The sequence below is a fragment of the Balaenoptera borealis genome, assembly GCF_965194805.1.
Source record: "Balaenoptera borealis genome assembly, chromosome: 1".
Lineage (NCBI taxonomy): Eukaryota > Metazoa > Chordata > Mammalia > Artiodactyla > Balaenopteridae > Balaenoptera > Balaenoptera borealis.
The window spans coordinates 165170970-165188825 of NC_138860.1; the positions used below are offsets into that span (position 1 = coordinate 165170970).

Sequence of the window (17856 nt, forward strand, 5' to 3'; positions counted from 1 at the left end):
GCCAAAACGCAGCCCATGGGGGAGCCAGGCTCCAGGAGTCTGCTGTGCGCGGAGCACTCTGGGAGTTGTAGTCCTACTACATTAAGAGCCGGTGCTGCCAGTGGGGCTGTTGGGTGTTGTAGTCCGACGTTTCCTGGGCGGGAATTACCCTCGTCGGCCGGACCACGAGTCCCGTGGTGCCCCGCGGCAGGCTGCGCAGGCGCGGTGAGTCGGTGCCGGTCAATACCGAATGTTGAGGGGCCGCTAACTGGGTCCAGCGGTGTTAGAAGGGGTCACCGAGTGGGTGTGTGTTGTGGTTGGGCAAGGCGGCCGGCACCATGTCGAGGCAGGCGAACCGTGGCACCGAGAGCAAGAAAATGGTAACCGGAGCGTGTGACCTCGGCGGGCGGGGCGGAATGGAGGTGTTCTGAGGAAGGGGCCCGGCGCGGGGCGTGAGTCGCAACTGGGAAAGCTCCTTCTGCTAGCGCTGGGAGGGGGTGGTTCCGCCGGAAGGAAGGAGGAGGAGGCTCCTTGGTGGGTTGAAAGCGGAGAATCGCTCCGGGGTGGTCCCGGGTCTGAGGCAGGTTGGAGGGCCCCTGGAGTAGCTCGGAGACCCCTCCCCCGAGTGCAGTTGAGTGCAAGACCAACAACGACGGCGGCAATAACAGTAACTCCCACTGTTGCTCTCTTACTGTGTGTTAGGTACTGGGCCTGGCATTTTACGTCCGTTATCATTTAATCCGCAAAATAACTCTCTCAGGTGGATAATGTTATCGCCATTTTAAAGCTCAGAGAGGTTGCATAACTGGCCCAGATTTACAGCTAGGAAGAGTTAGGATTTGAACCCATATCTCTCTGACCCCAAAGCTAATGCTTCATACTACTAGACCGTAATGTCTCTCACACTCAGATACTGGTTTTGCCAGAAAGCAAGTGTAAGGGGTGGGCCAGAGTAGGGAGTAAGTGCTCTCCCTCTGGCGAATGGCGGGGAGGCTCCCTTCTTGTCCTGGGAATAGTGGGACACCATCTAGTCCTATGAAGTTTGGCTGCAGATGGGGACTGGGCCTGGAAAGTAACGTGGATGATGTTTTTATCCAAACTGAGGGGACTTCTTGACAGGTGTTCCTTTTCTTTGGCATATTCTTATTTCCTCCAGAATTGCCCATTTGTCTTTGTTTTCCAGTTTACAGACTGAGTTATTGAAGGTTGCATGCAGGGCAGACCATGGGCCTTTTGTTGACACTCAGCTCTAGAGGGGATGACTAAACTCCCCTCACACCTTTGCATCTTATACAAGGAACAGCCACCAAAAATGGGCAGCAGGAGGCCCTATTACTCCAGAGTAGTACTGTACTTTTTCTCTCTCAGATCCCTTTTGAAAAGTTGATGAGAGCTGTGGATCTTCTCTGCAGAAATAGTAAATAGACAAACATATACAGAGACATTTACTTACATTTGGGGAGGATTTGTGGGCCTGTGAAGATACTCTGTGAATTCCTGTTTTGGAGGAAATACTGAGTTAAAAAGAAGAAGGAGAGAATATTTTGCTAGGCAACAATGTCATGTAGGGGAAAAAGCATGGATATCGGTTGGAATTCTCATTGGTCCTCAATTTCCTTATCTATGAAATGGGGACAGTAATACCTCCCTAGGATTAAGTATTAGGATTAATATCTCCCTAGGATTACCTCCTATGATATGAATGGATATGAGAAGTCTTCCTGTTTAGTTTTCATATCTAGCTCTTTTTTGCACTTTTTTTTAAAAACCTGAAACCAATATTGAAACTTTTAATACCATTTTAGCAGGAACCTTCAGTCTCCACCCCACCCCCACCCCGGCAGCCCTCAGTATTCACTCAGTTTTGGTGAAGTGAGGGAATTAGGGAGGGCAGCAGTGCATTCCGGCCTCAAAGCTTTTGCTACTGCTGTAGTCTCTGCTTGGAACTTCTTTCCCCAGAGAGTAGCTAGCTACTCCTCACCTCATTCAGTTACTCAGATACCATCTTCTCAAAGAGGGCTTCCCTGACCACCTGACTAGTTCTCTGTCCTCTTACTCTACTCTTTTTCTCTTCAAGCACTGTCTATTTCATTTAAAATATTTCATTATAAATTCTATACTTACTTGTTTATTTTCAGTCTCCCCCATGAGAATGTAAACTCCATGAGGGCAGGGGTTGGTTTGTTCACTGCTCCATTCCCAGCACCTAGAATGATACTTGGCACTAGGCAATCTATATTGAATGAATGACATGAAGGTTTGGTGCATCCTGTCATTCAATTCCTATTGGTACCCACTCGAGGCTTGTCACATGATCCTCTGTGTAGCCACCTGGTTCTGACATGCTCCCTTTCTTTCCTCTCTGCCTTTGGAGTCTCCCCCTCTAGCAGCCCACTTCCCAGTCATCCCAACCTTCTGCTAATTACTGTGTTCCCACTTAAGCCTTCCAAAACTTAAATGGTTAATATGCCCAAGTAATTAGATCTCTGCTTTTTGTCTGTGCAAATAGAAACAGCCTATTTGTCTAGCAAACTTTTCCTGAGTCCCAGCTCTGTGCAAAGCATTGTGGGAAATGCAGAGATGAAGCCCTAGTCCCTAACCTTGAGAAGCACATACTCTATGAGAGAGGTGGAAAAATACACAACACAGAAGTATGGTACTGTCTGGGATTGAGTCCTGGCTTCACTGCTTACTTGTGTGACCTAGGCCAAGTGTCTTCATTGTTCTGAGCATCAGTTTCACCATCTTTATTTATTTTCGGCCACACCAAGCAGCTTGCGGGATTTCAGTTCCCCGACCAGGGATTGAACCCGGGCCATGGCAGTGAAAGCCTGGAATCCCAACTGTTAGGCCACTAGGAAACTCCCACTAAAAAGGTAATAATAGTATCTATATAATAGGGTTGTTCTGAGGATTAACTGAGGTATCGCGTGTAAAGCTACCAGTGTGATAGTGCACCTAAGAACACAGTTGACACTCAGTAAATGTCAGCTAGCAAGCTTTTTCTTTTTTCTGCCGTGCTTGTGGGATCCTAGTTCTCCAACCAGGGACTGAACCTGTGCCCCCTGCAATGAAAGCACAGAGTCCTAACCACTGGACCGCCAGGGAATTCCCAGCATCCTTTTTGTTTTTTTTGTTTATTTTATTTTATTTTATTTTATTTTTATTTATTTATTTTTGGCTGTGTTGGGTGTTCGTTGCTGCGCGCGGGCTTTCTCTAGTTGCGGAGAGCCGGGGCTACTCTTCGTTGCGGTGCGCGGGTTTCTCATTGCAGTGGCTTCTCTCGTTGTGGAGCACGGGCTGTAGGCGTGTGGGCTTCCATAGGTGCGGCACATGGGCTCAGTAGTTGTGGCTCACGGGCTCTAGAGCACAGGCTCAATAGTTGTGGCGCACGGGCCTAGTCGCTCCGCGGCATGTGGGATCTTCCCAGACCAGGGCTCGAACCCGTGTCCCCTGCATTGGCAGGCGGATTCTCAACCACTGTGCCACCAGGGAAGCCCATGCTTTTTGTTTTAATTGAAGTATAGTTTATCTACAACACTATATTAGTTCCATGTGCACAACATAGTGATTCGGTATTACTATACACTGCAAAATGGTCACCATACGAGCATCCTTATTAGTAAAGATATTAACCTTTGTGTGTTTAGGCCTGCCCTTCTTTTGTGTTGTGACTCTATTCTCCAGAGCTCAGGTGAGTTACTACTTGAGTAGCAGCACTCAGAATCTCCGTGACAGGAGGCTGGAGAGTGACAAAAGAGGGGTGGACTCAGTCCTGTCACTGACCTTCCTTCCCCGGCTGCTGGGGAGCAGTCACACTGGATTATTTGTGTTGGCAAAAATAGTAAGTATGACTCTTAATAAGTATCTTGGAGCATTAGCTCAAAAGATCAGCCCCTTAAGGAGTTTTGATGTTTTGTTTGGGGCACTGACTGCAAGCCTCCTGAAAACTGTGCAGTAGCTTACCTGAGTGTAGGACTTGGCTTACTCTGCTCAGGTTGTGCCTGAAGTACTTGGCTTTGCCAGTATGAAACCACTCTTGTGGTTTCTTGGTCTGCAAAGCATCTTTAAGTCCAGGATCTCATTAGACCCTCCTACCAACCCTGTGATTGGCATGACATATTTCACTGTTACTGTTTTTGTTGGAGAAGATTGAAGTTTAGCAAAGTGAAGTGACTTAGGTAAAGTCTCACAACTAGTGACAAGTCCATACTCAGAACCAGGTCTTCTGACTATAAACCGAGCATCCTTCTATATGCCTTACTAATTGTTTTAAAGTTCTTTATAGCGATTCAGAATCTCCCTCTTTGAACCTAGTTCAGGGTGCTTTCTGGCACCACACCACAGAGAACCAGTTTAAGAACAAAAATAACAATATCTACTTTTTTTTTTTTGGTGAGCAGTATGTGGGATCGAACCCGTGCCCCCTTCCGTGGAAGCGCGGAGTCTTAACCACTCCACGAAAGTCAGGGAAGTCCCACAATATCTATTTCTTGAGTAGGTACTGTGCAACAGGTACTCTACACATATTATCTCATTGATAACCCTGAAGGGCAGATAATATTATCACCATTGTACAGATGGGAAAAGCTGATGTTCAGGGAGATTAAGCAGTGGCTTAGGATGACATCCCTTTTTTTTTTTGGACATAATAACTTACAGGACAGTGCTCAACTCTAAGAAGACTGAGTCTCAGTTACTTAACCTATCTCCTGTAAAATGGGGATAAATAATGTTTGTTTTGCTAACCTCTCATGGTTGTTATAAAGCTCAGTAAGTATCTGTGAAGACACTGTGAAAGTTTTATAAATGTTAGTGATCATTATTATTAAACATAATTAAAGCAGCCTGAAAGTAGAAGTTTTGCAGAAGAGATTCATGTTTCTGTTGGAAGAATGTGCTTATGTTCAGTGAAGAAATGGGACTGGTTGAATTGGCTGACCTTTAAGGTCCCATGGAACCTTAAGTTATAAGGGTCTTCAGACTCTGCAACCTCTTGTTACTTTTCTGACTTCCTCTTCTGTTCTCTCTTGTGTTTACTCCTGTCTAATCACACTGGTCTCCTAGCTGTTTCTCATGCATGTCAGACATACTCCCACCTCAGGGCCTTACACTTACTGCCTCAAATTTTTTCACCCAGATACCCTTACTACCTTCAGGTCTTTGCACAAATACCATCTTAATGAGGCCTTCTCTGACTACCCTATCTAAAACTGAACCCCCCCCCCACACACATATAGGTAAACATAAATACTCCCTAATCTCCTTTTGTGCTTATTTTCCTCCATAGCACTTTTCACCATCTGGCAGACCATTTATTTTATTTATTCAGTTTATTACCTCTTTCCTTCCTGTTAGGTAGTTCCTGGTACAGAGTAAACTTTGAATGAATGGTTTTTTCTATACAACAGCTCATTCCTATTTTTAAAGTCTGAAGACCTTTAAGTTGTATATTTATGTCATGCACTATTCCAAGTAGGCTTGGTTCATAACTGAAGATGGAGATAGACATACAAATTAAGAGAGGGTGTGGAGAACCTGCATCAGGGACCCTATTCCCAGATCCCAGGCGTATTGATTCTGTGACCACCAACAGATATATTTAGGACCTTGCTTTTTCTTACTGGTAAACTGGGGGCTGCTGCATGTATAAAGGGCTTGGTAACATCATGGTATGCTACTTGGCATCATGGTGGGCTGAGGCTCTTGGAGTCTCCATCCAAGGACTCATTAATAATGGAAGGAAAACTCTCCTGATTTAATGCCGTGGTGCCAACTCTATGGACTGGTTACTGCTGGATTGTCTCCATCCATTCATGCCTAAGCCATTCTAGTGCCAAACCCTTAACTTTACTAAAAATTATTCTCCTCCTCAGTAGCTTCCCTTTAATTGCCATATTTGGTATATGGTCTCTTGGAGACACCCTGATCTGTTTTAGTTGAATTCAAAGAGCTTACTTATCCTGAAACTGATTCTCTTTGACTCCCTGGTACAACTACCTTTTATTTGTTTGTTTTTTAGGGGAGATTTATTAATATTGCAGTTGCGGGGAACAGTGGACAGAATGAACATCAGCTTAGAAGCTCCTGGTTTTCGTCCCCCCAAATTACTTTTGTCAATAGTTAGCTGTCCCTTGGGGACTTCCCTGGTGGTCCAGTGGTTAAGAATCCGCCTTCCAATGCAGGGGACATGAGTTCAATCCCTGGTTGGGGAACTAAGATCCTACATGCTGTGGGATAGCTAAGCCCACATGCCGCAACTACTGAGCCTGAGCGCCACAAGTAGAGGGAAGCCTGTCCGCCGCAATGAAACATCCCACGTGACGCAGCCAAAATTAATAATAAATAAATAAATATTTTTAAAATAAAAATAATAATTATCTGTCCTTGGACAAATTACTGAACCATTCTGAGGCTCAGTTTCCTCATCTCTAAAATGAGATTAGTTTCTGCCCTTTCTGCTTTACAGAGTTATTGTGGGGTAAAAAATGAGATAATGAAAAATAGAATGTAGTATGTAAGCAAAAGGCATTCACATTATTATTCTTTTTTTAAAAATTTTATTTGTTTTATTTATTATTTATTTTTGGCTGCGTTGGGTCTTCATTGCTGCACGCGGGCTTTCTCTAGTTGCAGCGAGCGGGGGCTACTCTTCATTGTGGCGCGTGGGCTTCTCATTGCGGTGGCTTCTCTTGTTGTGGAGCACCGGCTCTAGGTGCACGGGCTTTAGTAGTTGTGGCACGTGGGTTCAGTAATTGTGGCTTGCAGGCTCTAGAGCACAGGCTCAGTAGTTATGGTGCACGGCCTTAGTTGCTCCGTGGCATGTGGGATCTTCCCCAGACCAGGCTTGAACCTGTGTCCCCTGCATTGGCAGGCGGATTCTTAACCACTGTGCCACCAAGGAAGCCCCTCACGTTATTATTCTTGCAGTGACCTCATCACCAGGCCGTGGGGATGAGGTGAGGAGCATTGGGTCGTGGGAGCCTGGGCCTTAATGTTAGTTGTACTTTCTTCCCCAGAAGACTTGCAGACAGAAAGGTGCTCTGCTCCGAGTCTGACAAGCCTCCATTCAGAAAGGGCTGGTTGGGTAGCAATCTTGATTTTTCAGCCGTGTTTCTGTATGAGTACATTGATCCAAATGTGCTGCTAACACGTTTCTCACTTTAACTCCGATAATACCTTTCCCCCAACCTGCTGCTTTTATTCTGTAGTCTTGATATTTGCTGTTCCTTTCACCTTCCACATCTCTCTGCTTTTTGGTAAGTAGGTGACAGGATTCTTTATCTGAGAGTTTCTGTGCTTTTAACTGTGGTTGTAATAGAAACCAGTCCAGGTCAGTATTGTGTTCCAGGTACACAAAAGATTGTGTTCCTTTCAGAGTTATCCCTTTCCCGCAAACACTTTAGCTATGTGTCGAGAGAAACATTATTTTTTCCCATGTTGGTGACTTAGAGGGTTATCATTAGTGCAGTGGACTTCATCTGGTACTTCCTTCCTTCCCCCTGGGACCTCTGCTGCTCCTGGATGGGGCCTTGGGAGTGCAGTTAGGCTTGGCAGCTGTGGTGGGATCCTGGGTCAGCAGAAGTCCACCTTGGTGTGTTGGAAGGGTGACTGCTCAGTGCATGAGGTACCTTTCACAGCCCGTTTTGTAGTGGGTCTAGTTTCAGCCCTGACACATTGACCCTAGGGAGCTAAATTCTTTGGCTACTCCACAGTGGGTGATGGTCTTTCCCACCAGACACAGTAACCTTCCTTTGAATTCTGACAGTTGCATTGAGGCCGATCCAGACTCTCACCAAACTTTCTCTTTTGTGTGGCTTGGTCCTGACTGCCTTTTGAATCTCTTTTAGAGCTCTGAGCTCTTCACTCTGACCTATGGGGCTCTAGTCACCCAGCTGTGCAAGGACTATGAAAATGATGAAGATGTGAATAAACAGCTGGACAAAATGTGAGTGAGCTCCTCTGTGGGAGAGACAGTAATGGGACTCCTGAGCACACCGAATCTACGTCGTTCCTTAGAGCCCAGAACAGGGTTCACTCTCATTACCAACATTTGGGTACAGTTTCCACTGCTTATTTATTGGGATGTTTTGGGATTGTCCTCGTTTTCCCTTTACCACCAACAGCCTTATGTTCAGACATAAGACATTCAGACCGCATAATATAGTCTGTTCTCTCATTTCTTTCCCAGGGGCTATAACATTGGAGTCCGACTGATTGAAGATTTCTTGGCACGGTCAAATGTCGGGAGGTGCCATGACTTTCGGGAAACTGCAGATGTCATTGCCAAGGTCATTATCCTGGGCCACCTGGCCATACCGAAGGATTGTCATTGGAAGGCACTGCTTACCACTCGCTCCCTTAGAAAGGCCCTTATTATTCCAGAAGAATAGCTAGGCAGCTGTTTGGACCAAAGAAGCCTTCCTGGTGGTTTAGGAATAGCACAGATTATGAAAAAGGGAAGAATGGTTGGTTGGGATCATCCCTGTGGATTAAAGACCCACTAAAATCAAAGCCAGATCTCTTCAACTGTGCAGATGTAGCAGAGTAGCACGGGGGTTAAGAATATAGACAGACCTGGCCATGAGGCATATAGGATCTTAGCTCCCCGACCAGGGATCGAACCTGCGCCCCCTTCATTGGAAGGCGAAGTCTTAACCACTGGACTGCCGGGGAAGTATGGTCCACATCCAAAAAAAAAAAAATCTTAGGGAAAAAAGAATACAGACAAACCTGGCTTCAAATTCTGGCTCCAATATTTAGTAGTTCTTAGGTAAGTTATTTTTAACTTCTTTAATTACCAGTTACCTCATCTTTAAAATGAAGAAAATAAGAGCTACCTCATAGGGTTTCTGTAAGGAGTAAATGAAAAAATGAACATGAGCATTCAGGTAAAATGAATGCCCTTATTGTAGAGTGTATATAGAAAATGTTTGCTATTACTAATATTAGTGTTATATATTATAGGGTTAATGATAAATGATATAACACCTATAGCTTTGTGGTGTTAGAATAAGGGTTCAGATAGCAGAGAGAGAGGACAGGAAAGTGTGTTGGGACCTCTCTGTGGTTAGATGCTGGTTCAGGGCAGCCACCCCTGTCAGAAGATCAGTGCTCCTTTCCACTAAGAAGTGCAGGTAGTCAGCAAGTTGTCACCTAATTGTATGATGCCTTGAAGGAGAAGGGTGTGGAATTGTGCACAGTTGCTTTTCCTTTTTTGCCTTGAATACCTGAAGCTTCAATGTCTTGCAGAGGCCACAGTTTTTTTCCTGAACCATTTAGTTCCCCTTGGTGGTCCCATCACATCACCTTCCCTGTTGTACAGCCCCTACTGCTCTTCCTCATAGTGCCATTGTGTGTTTTTTGACAGGTGGCGTTCAAGATGTACTTGGGCATCACTCCAAGCATCACCAATTGGAGCCCAGCTGGTGACGAATTCTCCCTCATTTTGGAAAATAATCCCTTGGTGGACTTTGTGGAACTTCCTGATAACCACTCATCCCTTATTTATTCCAATCTCTTGTGTGGGGTGTTGCGAGGAGCCTTGGAGATGGTGAGTGCAGCTCTTTACCTTCTGAGACACCTGAAATGTAGTAGGGTCTTAATAAATGTTTGAACGAATGAATGGGAGAGTGAAATAAAGGCTTTTAGCTCACCCCAGTGCTTCGCTGCCTGAGGCGGTGAAGCTGCCAAGTGTAGGATCCAAGTTGGAAATCTCCACGTGGTGTTGATGCTCCCTGCTAGGCTGGGAGGTGGTGCGCTCAGCCCTCAGAGCCCGGGAACATCTGTTCCCAGATTGGCTTATTTGGTGACAGTTTGATTTGTGAGTGTTCTTTGCTAAGTCTCCCTTATTGGGTGGGGGCCACTGCCTTCTGCACAGAAACTGGCAATCTTGTCCATGTGGAAACCAGCCCCCTTGTTTAGGCTACTGTGGATGAGACAGTTATAGCTCCATCCCTGGTGGTTTCCCAGAGGCTGTGGCTAGGCAGCCGCCCCTTCATTTTCGCACTGTCCCCCAGGTCCAGATGGCTGTGGAGGCCAAATTTGTCCAGGACACCCTGAAAGGAGACGGTGTGACAGAAATCCGGATGAGGTTCATCAGGCGGATTGAGGACAACCTCCCAGCTGGAGAGGAATGACCATCCCCAGGACTTCAGGGTAACCAGCAGGAGCACTTGTTGGAGTCAGAAAGCCTCAATGCTCCCTCTGCCCTCTAGAATTCAGTGACTGTTTAACACGGATGTTATATATTCTTCTAACCTTGTTTCCCTTCTCCATGTTAATAAAGAGCGGACTGTGATATAGTCCATTTACCCTACAAGTGTGCACATTCAGGAGGGAAATTCTTTGCTCCCTTTCCCTTCAAAGGGGCTGGATGTAGTCATCCTTGGTGGGACTAGAAAGAGCTCAAACCATTCTACATTCCTGTTTGAATTTTCCAAAGTAGAACACACTTTGACCCCATTAAGAGGCAAGCCTAGCACATTTGTCCCTGGGTCTTCAGAAAGTCATTGATGAATGGCCGTAGGGAATCCAGGATTCATTGGGACAGGGGAGGAGAAGCTGGGAGTGGTGGGTTGGATTTGCTAGCTGTAGTGTGACACACTGTAGTGCTTGCCAGGAAAGGGGAACCAGTCATGCCAGAAACATTGACTTCTGGGAAGCCACCCAGGTCTCTGTTTCCTCCCTGCTGTTTGGAGGCAACATCTCCTCTTTTTATAGAGGGTCCATCTTTTTTTCTTACAAGTTCTTCAATAAAGACACATTCTTGAGTGAAATCCCAATCATGTCATGTTTTCTCTCTGCTCAGCCTTGGGAATTTTGTTACAGTGGGGTGAGGAGACCTGCTAAAAGTTCCTGTGCCCTACCTTGATTTCATCTGGTCTAGGAATGGCTTCTTCCCACGGACCAGAGAGTCTGGGAAACCTGGGAGCAAATGAGGCCCCTTCAGAGTCATTTTTGAGTCTACTGTCTGTAGCAAAAACTAGAAGCAGACCATTACCCTAGACATGCCTAAAATGGACTATCCTGGGCCCTTGGCCACCAAGTTGGAGGATTTGGCTAGAAAGACCATGTAAACCTTGGTATTGGGGTGCCATTTATTGAGTGCTTACCGTGTGTCATCACTGTACCGAGCACTTTGTATGTATCATCTAATTCACAATTCAATTTTTAGGAGGAGGGCCCAAGTTGCCCAAGGTCATACAGCTAGTAAGTGGAAAAGCTGGGGTTCAAAGCCCCAGCCAAACTCCAAAGCCCGCGTTCTTAACCGTGATGCCTGGTTCGCACTGTGGGAGGGTGGGGGAGCAGGCCTGCGGCTCCCTCTCAGTGTCACAGAGCTTAGGATAGCTTTTAAAGGGAGCGATCAGAGGTCGTCAGGCCATATTTGGTAGCACTGTTCTTGGAGATGGCCTAGGGCCTTGAGGTCTCAGGCTGTTGGGGTGAAACAGAGCCCCAGGCCTTCCCCGAGGTTAGTAGGCAGGCCTGAGATGAGGGGAGTATTGTGCTTGAAGTGTGTCTTGGTCATAAAGGTTAGGACAAGGGTCCTGGGGCGCCAGAGCACACGGCCTACCTCCTCCAGCTGGGTTAAGCCGCTGAGGAGAGGAAAGATCACTTTTGTGTCCCCGAGTATAGGGATCCCATCCTTCTCTGAGCCTCTTTACCTCCCCCTCCAGGTACAATTGGGGGCCCCAGGGCAGGCATCCCATTTTGGTCAACTGTATACTCAGCGCCCATCAATGCTGGGTCCAGTCACACCAGAGTTTGAGTGAATGAAGGAGAGATTAAGGGAACGAAGGCTGGGCCCCAGATGTGGAAAATGTTGAGTGGTGTCTGGACCCTGCCAAGAAAAGTGAGCTGCACCACCCTTTCTTTCTCCAGGGGGGGCCCTTGCCCTTCCTCTCCTCCCAGACCACAACCAACTTCCCAGCAGCTGTTTGTATGGCGTGAGGTTTTGGATATTTCCTTTCCCAGAATTTAACTTGGGCAACATTACAGGGTCGGCAAGCTGTGGAAACAAAGCCCCCTTGGTGAGTTCTCGCGGTTACAACCCCACAATTGTGTGATGTGCACCCAGGGGCTAAGGGAAGGGAAAGGGCTGAGGGCTGTGAGCTGTTGGGAACATCACCTCATCCTCTCCCCAGATGAGCCAAACATACAAGGCCCAGCTACCCAACAGCTGGTCCCCCACCCCTGAAGTTAATTAACTGTAGATTACATATCCCTTTGCTTTACTATGACTGAGGCTGGGACACCACACCCCGCAACCCCCAGGCTAGGCCATTCCCCATTCATGATGTACTGGCACAGCCAGCAGGATGGGGCAGGTTTGCCTGGCTGTATGGGAGGGCCTGACTAACCGGGGGTGCGGGGGGGTTCCCAAAGAGCCTGGGTGGCTGGAGTAGTCCATGCTGGTGGCCTTTGGACTTGGCGCTGCCTGGGCAGAGCTCTAAGGAAAGGCCTTGCTCTGCAGCCTTTGGCCACCAGGGGTCTCCAGACCACCACTGTACTGTCCCAGAGAGTTACTATTGGATCCCTGGTTTTCAGAATTTGCCAGAAGATGCACCTGATGGAGTAAATCTCAGAGGCTGGTCAGAGCCTGAAAGTGCCCCTTTTCTTTAGTCACAACCATGGGACCAGAGAACAAAGCTCACATGGCTGCCTGGCTAAGGGCCTGCCTATTGAACCCAGGGCGCTGGAAAGAACACGTTGGCTAAGAAGTCACTGGCTTCCATTCACACCCCAAACTCTCATGCTGGCCTCCTGAGTTGGATGAGCTAGCTCTGAGCCCTCACCTAACCAACCCCCCCTTACTTCCTGAGTCGAGACCAGAGCACCAGCCCTGTTCCCCTGATGTAAGAGAGTCCTGTTCCTGCCCCGGACTCGCACCAGTGACATTTCCATATTCAGGTTACACCTTTCTCTGGTGGATTGGCTGCCCCTACGTTTGTACTGGGCATCCAGGTCTGAGAAGGAGGTGGCAAGAGAGGCCCGGGAGCAGAAATTGCGCTAAGTAAAGTTAAAACAGTCTCCTAACAAGCTGTTCATTGTGAATGGCTGGGGGTGGTGGGTGCAGGAAAAGCATCCTCCCGTTCTCCCTCCTGGAGCTTAAATGCTACCATGTGCTGTTCCCTGGAAGCCAGAGGGCCGGTGGGAGGGGAGGGGAGGGTGGCGGCAGGCGAGGAGCCTCGCTGTTAACCAATCCCCAGCCTTTGATGTAGGGCCAGGCCTGACCCCAGGACAGCCGCTGGCCACTGCCAGGAGAGCTGTGGGATGCGGCGCATTCCTGGGGGCAATTTACGCTTCTGGCGGCAGGAGAGGAAAGTTTCTACTGTGGGGAAGGGGGTGGGGGGAGGGCGCTGCAGTAGAGTTGAGGGCTTGGGTGTTGTAAGGAATAATGGAGGGAGCTGAGGCACAGGGCAGCACCCTCCTAACTCAGTCTGGCTCACCTAACCTGCTTGGCTAGAGGCCTCCTCCAGGAAGCATTCTCTGGTGGACCCAGAGCTGGTGAGGGGCAACTCCCTCACCCCCCCACCCTCTGGGCTCTGGGGGCCTGGACTGTCAGCCATGAGGGCATCTAGGACCGAGCCAGGCTAGAGGAGGGCTGGGAAGACGGTGTGATGAGCATGACAGCATGTGTGAGTGAGTGCAGACAAATGTTATTCATAGCAACAGCTAATATTTATTGCAGAGTGACTATGTGCCAGTGCGAGTCTAAGCACTTCACCTGGATTTCTCATTTAGCACTCACAACAACCCTATCAATCACTATTCCTATTTCGCAGATAAGAAAACTGAGATACACAGCTAATACATAGTATCAATAGACTTAGGACTTGAACCAAAATAGTCCAGTAATGGACACCAAGCTCTTATCCAGTACATTCTGTGTTGCATATGTATGTGTGTGTATTTCAGTGGGTGACTGTTTCCTTGTATTCCTTGGGGAGTGTGTCTGTATGTGAATTCTTTCAGTTAATGGAAATGTAGCCCTGAGCTGGGGGCTGGGGACATGGAGATGCTGGGAGCTTCTATCCATGGGGAAGCAGCTGAAGCCATGTGTGGTGGTGGGGAGGAGAGGAGAGGTTGAAAATAAGAGTCAAGGGTAAGTCCCAGCTCTGCACATAACTTATTAGTTACGTGACTCTGGACAAAGAATTTGAACTCTGAGCCTCAGTTTTTTCATCTGGAAAATGGGGATAATAATGCCTACTTTGCTGACTGTTTTGAGGATAAAACAAAATGAAGTATGTATATTTCCTGGCATAGGCCGAGTGTTCCCTAACTGGCAGTTATGATGAACATATTAGGGGAATTGTCTTGCAAAATTGCTGTGCGTGGATATGTCAGTGTCTGAGTGTGTGCATATGGAAATTTTGCGAAATCAGGGTCGTGCCTCTATTGTTCATTGCTGTATCCCCAAGCGTCTAGCACTACTTTCAGCATAAAGCAGGTGCTCAGTAAATTTTTATTCACTGTTGGCTGAGTGTAAGAATGGAGTGAGGAGGGCCCATAGGGAGAGGGTTGAGTGGGCAGTGTGGGGGCTTCCACCGGGACCAGCTACATATATTTTTTTTAATATGTATTTATTTATTTATTTGGTTGCACCAGATCTTAGTTGCGAAAGGCGGTCTCCTTAGTTGTGGCTCCAGGGCTTCTTAGTTGCGGCTCCAGGGCTCCTTAGTTGTGGCATACGAACTCTTAGTTATGGCATGCACGTGGGATCTAGTTCCCTGACCAGGGATCGAACCCAGGCCCCCTGCATTGGGAGCGTGGAGTCTTACCCACTGCGCCACCAGGAAATTCCCCCAGCTACATATTTTATCGGGCTCAGTGCAAAATGAAAATGCAGAGCCCCTGATTCAAAAATTATTATGAATTTCAAGATGACCCCCGAGGGCTTCCCTGGTGGCGCAGTGGTTGAGAGTCTGCCTGCCAATGCAGGGGACACGGGTTCGAGCCCTGGTCTGGGAGGATCCCACATGCCGCGGAGCGACTAGGCCCGTGAGCCACAATTGCTGAGCCTGCGCGTCTGGAGCCTGTGCTCCGCAACAAGAGAGGCCGCAATAGTGAGAAGGCCCGCGCACCGCGATGAAGAGTGGCTCCCGCTTGCCACAACTAGAGAAAGCCCTCGCACAGAAACGAAGACCCAACACAGCCATAAATAAATAAATAAATAAATAAATAAATAAATAAATAAAATTAAAAAAAAAAAAAAAAAAGGTGACCCACAAGAGCATAAAACCAAGCCCTTCCGAGCTACAGGCCCATGAAGACAGCCCCGGCCTCCCCTTGCCTTTGAGCATCACCAGCCCCCAGCCCTCCCCCAGCCCAGCTGTTCAGGAGGGAGTATAAGGAGGCTCCACCCAGGCCTGCCGTGCTTCCCAGGCTGTCTGAGGGAAGGTGAGGAAGGGGAAGGATTGCTCAGTGTCCCTTGCCAGACAGGCCAGGGAGGGACTCAGTGACCTGCAGACCTTTCCCCCAAGGAGCCCCTCCTGAGCCAGGCCAGGCCCGAAAACAGTCCTCTGCCCTCCATCCCTCTAGGAGCTCACCACCCCACCCCACGCCACCGACCAAACCACCAAGCAGGCCACTGGGTGGTCTGGGCACATGTGGTCACATTTAGACATTGATTGAAGCAAAATTGTTATAAGATTAGAATATTTAAGGTAACTTTAATTTCCACAGCATTACTGGGATTTTTGAGGATGGGGCTGAGAGATCCCCTGGGGTAGAAGTGAGGAGAACGGTGGGGCCTGCGGGAGGAGTCTTCATTTCCTTAGTTCTGTAAGAGAGGCCTCTGGCAACTGAAAAGAAAGAAGGAGGGCTAGACAGAGGGAAGGACTTTCCAGGAATTGTAGAACCAAGAGTCTGTAGTCCCCAAGCAGATACGGAAAGTCAGGGGTGGGCATGGGGGTGTGCAGAATCACCAAGGCCCTGGTGGAGCAGCAATTTACCAACACCACGCCCCCTCCCCAGACTATTTGCACACCCCAGGCACACATCTGTGCAAACATCCCTCTCTCCCATCATCTTGCCAGACAGATGGAAGGGGTGGCAAGAGGAAGGTTCCAGCCAGGCCCTCCCCAGGCTCCAACCTAGGGTGGTTGGAGCCCAGAGTTTTCTCATTGACAGATCAAGAGAGAAATTTAGAAGGAATGGGAGAATCATGGTAACAGTAATAACAACTGCTAACATTTACTGAGTCATTACTCTGTGCCAGGATTGTATTAAACCCTTTATATTCGCTGTTTCTAAGAGGCCCTATAGCATGGTGGGAAAGGGGAAGACTGGGGAGCCAGCTTGCTTGGAGTCAACCCCCAGCTCATCCACTTCCTAGCTATGTGACCATGGGTGAGTCAGTTAACCCATCTGTGCCTCAGTTTTCCCATCTACAAAGTGGGGACAATTCTTATACCAATCGCAAAGGGTTGGTGTGAGGATTAAATGAACTAATCCATGAGAAGTGCTCACAATAGTGCCTGGCATGGAGTAAGAGCCCTGCAAGGGTTAGCTGTTGCCATTAGGGACTATCATTATCCCCCTTTTAAAGAGGAGGAATTTGAGGTTTGGAGAAATGAGGTCACTTGCCCACAGTCAGGTGACAGAACTGCAGATCCAAACCCAGGTCTACTTGACTCCTCAGCCTGTGCTCTGAACCACCAGGTGGGTGCCAGCATCGGCTCTGCCAGGGGCTGTGCTAAGCAGGTTACATGCCTCGTCTGGTTCAGTTTAACCAGCCACCCCATTTCATACCCCTGCTCAGGCCTAGAACAGTCCTTGAATCCTCTCTGGGCAGCTTCTGATTCTTGTGGCTGAGGAAAATGAAGCCCAGAGAGGGGCAGCAACTTGTCCAAGGCCACACAGCAGGCAACCGCAGGCAGGGCTGACCCACTGATATCTAGGCACTACCAGGGACAGACCAAGGATGGAAGCCCTGGCAGGTGGGATGGGGAACCGGGCTGGGAGTCTGGCCTGGCCTAGCCTAAACGTGAGCCTTGGCTGGAAAGTCTGCAACCTCTGGCACCCAGACACTCATTTCCTGTCTTGAGGTTTGCTGTGCAAAGATCTGGTAGAACAGGAGGCAGCTGTGGCAGGGTCATGGCAAGACTGTCTCAGCCTCTGTTGGGGGATGGGTAGCTGAGGCTCACCTTGGGGGTCCAGTGAACACCAGGGGCCACAGGACAACAGGACAGGGCCAGACTTGGCCTCCTAGGGCCGGTTGAAAGGAGAAGGAGCTGGAGCCCTGCCTAACTGCAGGGCATTCAGCATGGGGAGAAAAGAGGGGCTGGGGACATGTGTGCCACATAGAACCAGGCAGGGGGGCCTCAGGAAAGTTTAAAGGGTGAGTCAGGAGAATCAGGGGTGGGATCACGTAGGGGACTGAGTATCTGTTGCAGCAACTGTGTGCGTGGAGCCCATGGGAGCCCCTTCCCGGGCACAGTGCACCCCCTCACTTGCCTGCTTGCTTCACCAGCGCCCCCTTCACTGAGCTCCCCCCCAAGAACAGCTCACACTCAGAGCTAAGAGCTCGACGTGGATTAATGGGTTTAATCCTCACAACAAGCCTATGAGAGTTTTTCAGATGAGGAAACTGAGGCTCCAGAGGTTAGGTAACTTGCTCAAGACACGCAGCTGGTGAGTGGTGGCTCTTGGACTTGAACCCAGGCAGCCTAACTCCACGCTCCCTGCCGCTTAGCTCCCACCCTCTCCCTGAACGCTCACCCCCATCTGATCCCCATCAAGGGCCTGGTTTTCACACCAGCTCTGGGGGAGGGCCACAGCTCTCCACCCCAGCCAGTGTCCTCTTAGGTACCCCGCCAACCAGGCCCCCTCCCCTTCCTCGGACAGTGCCCCAGCCTGGCTCCCCTGCTGTCC

General features: G+C 48.7%; 1 protein-coding gene across 3 annotated transcripts; it reads left to right on the forward strand.

Moving 5' to 3' along the window:
* TRAPPC3 (trafficking protein particle complex subunit 3) lies at positions 1 to 10763 on the forward strand. 3 transcript variants are annotated; one of them, XM_082363618.1, is made up of 5 exons: positions 1 to 204; positions 7830 to 7927; positions 8171 to 8270; positions 9350 to 9532; positions 9999 to 10763. In XM_082363618.1, exons 1-5 carry the CDS (start codon positions 16 to 18, stop codon positions 10116 to 10118), a joined length of 690 nt encoding a protein of 229 aa, XP_082219744.1. In that variant the 5' UTR covers positions 1 to 15; the 3' UTR covers positions 10119 to 10763. The 3 variants fall into 3 exon arrangements, with proteins under 3 accessions (XP_082219744.1, XP_082219745.1, XP_082219746.1); XM_082363619.1 differs by having other exon boundaries at positions 194 to 359; XM_082363620.1 differs by lacking the exon at positions 1 to 204 and adding an exon at positions 3789 to 3823.
* The last annotated feature ends 7093 nt before the right edge of the window (positions 10764 to 17856 follow it).